General features: G+C 38.5%; 1 protein-coding gene across 1 annotated transcript in view; it reads right to left on the bottom strand.

Moving 5' to 3' along the window:
* Positions 1-1,036: 1,036 nt before the first annotated feature.
* Positions 1,037-2,253, bottom strand: part of Tsp_06751 (tropomyosin) — a 1,982-nt gene continuing 765 nt past the window's right edge. Inside the window, exons 2-3 of the mRNA XM_003380545.1 lie at positions 1,795-1,911; positions 1,037-1,071 (exon numbers count right to left, since the gene is read on the bottom strand). Of these exons, the coding sequence (XP_003380593.1) occupies positions 1,037-1,071; positions 1,795-1,911 (152 nt within the window). The remainder of the gene's footprint in view (positions 1,072-1,794; positions 1,912-2,253) is intronic.

The raw sequence follows: 2,253 nt of genomic DNA, 5'->3' as shown, positions 1-2,253 counted from the left end.
GCCATTTGGATTGGGCATGAGGATACATTGAGCACAGAGCCAGTGTGATATTTGCATTCACTAGCAGCGCACGCCATCTGTTGCGGGACTACGTCTTCGGCGGATCAGGTTCCTGATCCGACAGGGTCATCTTGGAAAAAGTCGTGAAGGACGGCACGGGAACTTAGAGACGATGAGGCCGTGGGGGACTCCGGGGCAGGGCTTGGTGGGGGGGACAATACGGGGCAGGAGAGCTAGGGGGGGCAGGTCCCCACCGCAACCAAAAACTTTTTTTTTAAAAAAAATTTAAAAAAACACGAATAACAGTGATCTCCTTTAGTATTGAATTTTTAAAATGGAAAGCGCGAATCTCCTCCCCCTTAAAGACAAGGAAAAATGCAAAATCTCCCCCACTCTGTTGGGCAGGCAAAAAACGCACTATCTCCCCCTACCCTTGGAGCGGAGAAAAAACTAAACTTCCCGCACATCTGAGGCAGGTGAAACAACTAAGTCTCACCCGCCTCTTTAGCGCGGAAAGCCTAGGCTTTCCCCGCTCCAGGGAAGGGGAGCGTGCGCTCTGCCTGCCCAAAGAGCAAGGAAGAGTTTGCACTCTCCCTTGTCTAAGGGAAGGGAGCTTCACGCTCCAGGATGGGGCCCATTTTTGGTCTCTCCATCCTCCACCTGCTTTAAATATTTCAAGTCCCACTCCAGGCATGTTTGCCATTTCGCAGAGCTCATTTATGCCAGACTTTTATCTGTTTGTTTGTATTACATTGTACATTTATTACAAAAAAACTTTTTGTGAAAAATAAAATGTTTCATTAATAAAGAATTGTTGTTGTTGCATTGTTCTTGGTTTATATTAAAAGAAAAAACTTATTTTTTCTTACTTTTATATACATTATTATTAATTTTACTTGCGTTACGTGTATTAATTTTATTTTCCCCATTTTAACAATTTTGTTCTTGTTCCTATAAACTAATTAATATTGCTGGCTGGCAACTAGTAATGGCAAACATGATTCCCCTATCAACTAATCCTACATCATCTTCATCGTTATGAATTAACGCAGCATTGGCCTTTTGTTACGTCTGTAAACATGGTAACATATTTTATTCATTGTGTCTTTGTAATGAAGAACCTTTCACACTCGACTTCGACAAATCGCATCTTCTCCAACGTGTCGATACTTACCTCAGTTGACCAATGAACGCAATCGACCAACAAACGATTCGATCCAACCTACCGACCATCCGTTCCCCCGCTCGTGGCTTGCTCCACTTTTCTTCTTTCTTCTCCATGTACATTACGGTTTATTACGTGTTTACGTATTTGTATGCAATGCTTTTCATGTGTCAGAGTTTTTACAAAGTTAAAGTAAAAGAATCAGAGGAAAAATATTTGGAGAAATAAATTGAAAAAAATAATAAAATGTACAATAAGAAGAAAAAAAGTGAAAATAGAAAATAATCAAAAGAAATAATGTATAAAATGTGTAAAATAAAGTTAAAATGATTAAGAAAAAAATAAAAATAAAATAAAAAGAATTCGCAGATGAAATGGTACAAAATTAAACTATGTAAAAAAAGAAAAAGAAAAATTACAACATGAACAAAAATCAAAAACTATTTCGACACAGGAAAGCAATTGCATACGCAAATTTTGCTGCGTGAAAGACCAAGTACTGCATTAACTCAAAACTCAGCCATGTAGGTTTGTCGTTAACTTAATTAAAACTATGGGATAACTTCACCCTTTCGAAGTATCCCTAGCCCAGACCTACAGAATTTGGACCCACGGGGAACCACATATACCTTTTGTCTTTTCTTGTTCTGCTTCGTGTCGTCCACGATCCGTTTCGTGTCGTGCGTGATCTGCTTGCTCTACGAATCGCCCGTGCTTTCGCTTTTTCTTTTCTTCATTGTTCATATCTATAAGAATGTTAAATGTTAAGTCAAAAATTTTGTCCCTTTATCACATATCAAAATTGAAAAATTGAACAATGAATTTTCAAATAGAAAAAGTAACAGATTTTCAATTAAAAATAACGTTAACGAAATGATTATAATGAGCGTTTCGAAAAAAAATTAACAGAACGAGAAATATGGAATACTTTCAACAATTAAAGATGGAAGGCCGTAAATAAGCTCAGAGAACGTTTCACGACGCTACCGCTTGCCACGTAAGTCAAACGAACGAGTGCACTCTAACTGACGATAAGGCACCTTTATGGCGATCTTTATTTGCATAGCGCAGCGTTAGAAACCGGGTTG

Source organism: Trichinella spiralis (genome assembly GCF_000181795.1).
Source record: "Trichinella spiralis strain ISS 195 chromosome Unknown Scfld2, whole genome shotgun sequence".
Taxonomy (NCBI): Eukaryota; Metazoa; Nematoda; class Enoplea; order Trichinellida; family Trichinellidae; genus Trichinella; species Trichinella spiralis.
Note: the sequence above shows the minus strand (reverse complement) of the source record. Positions and strands in the feature narration are given on the sequence as shown.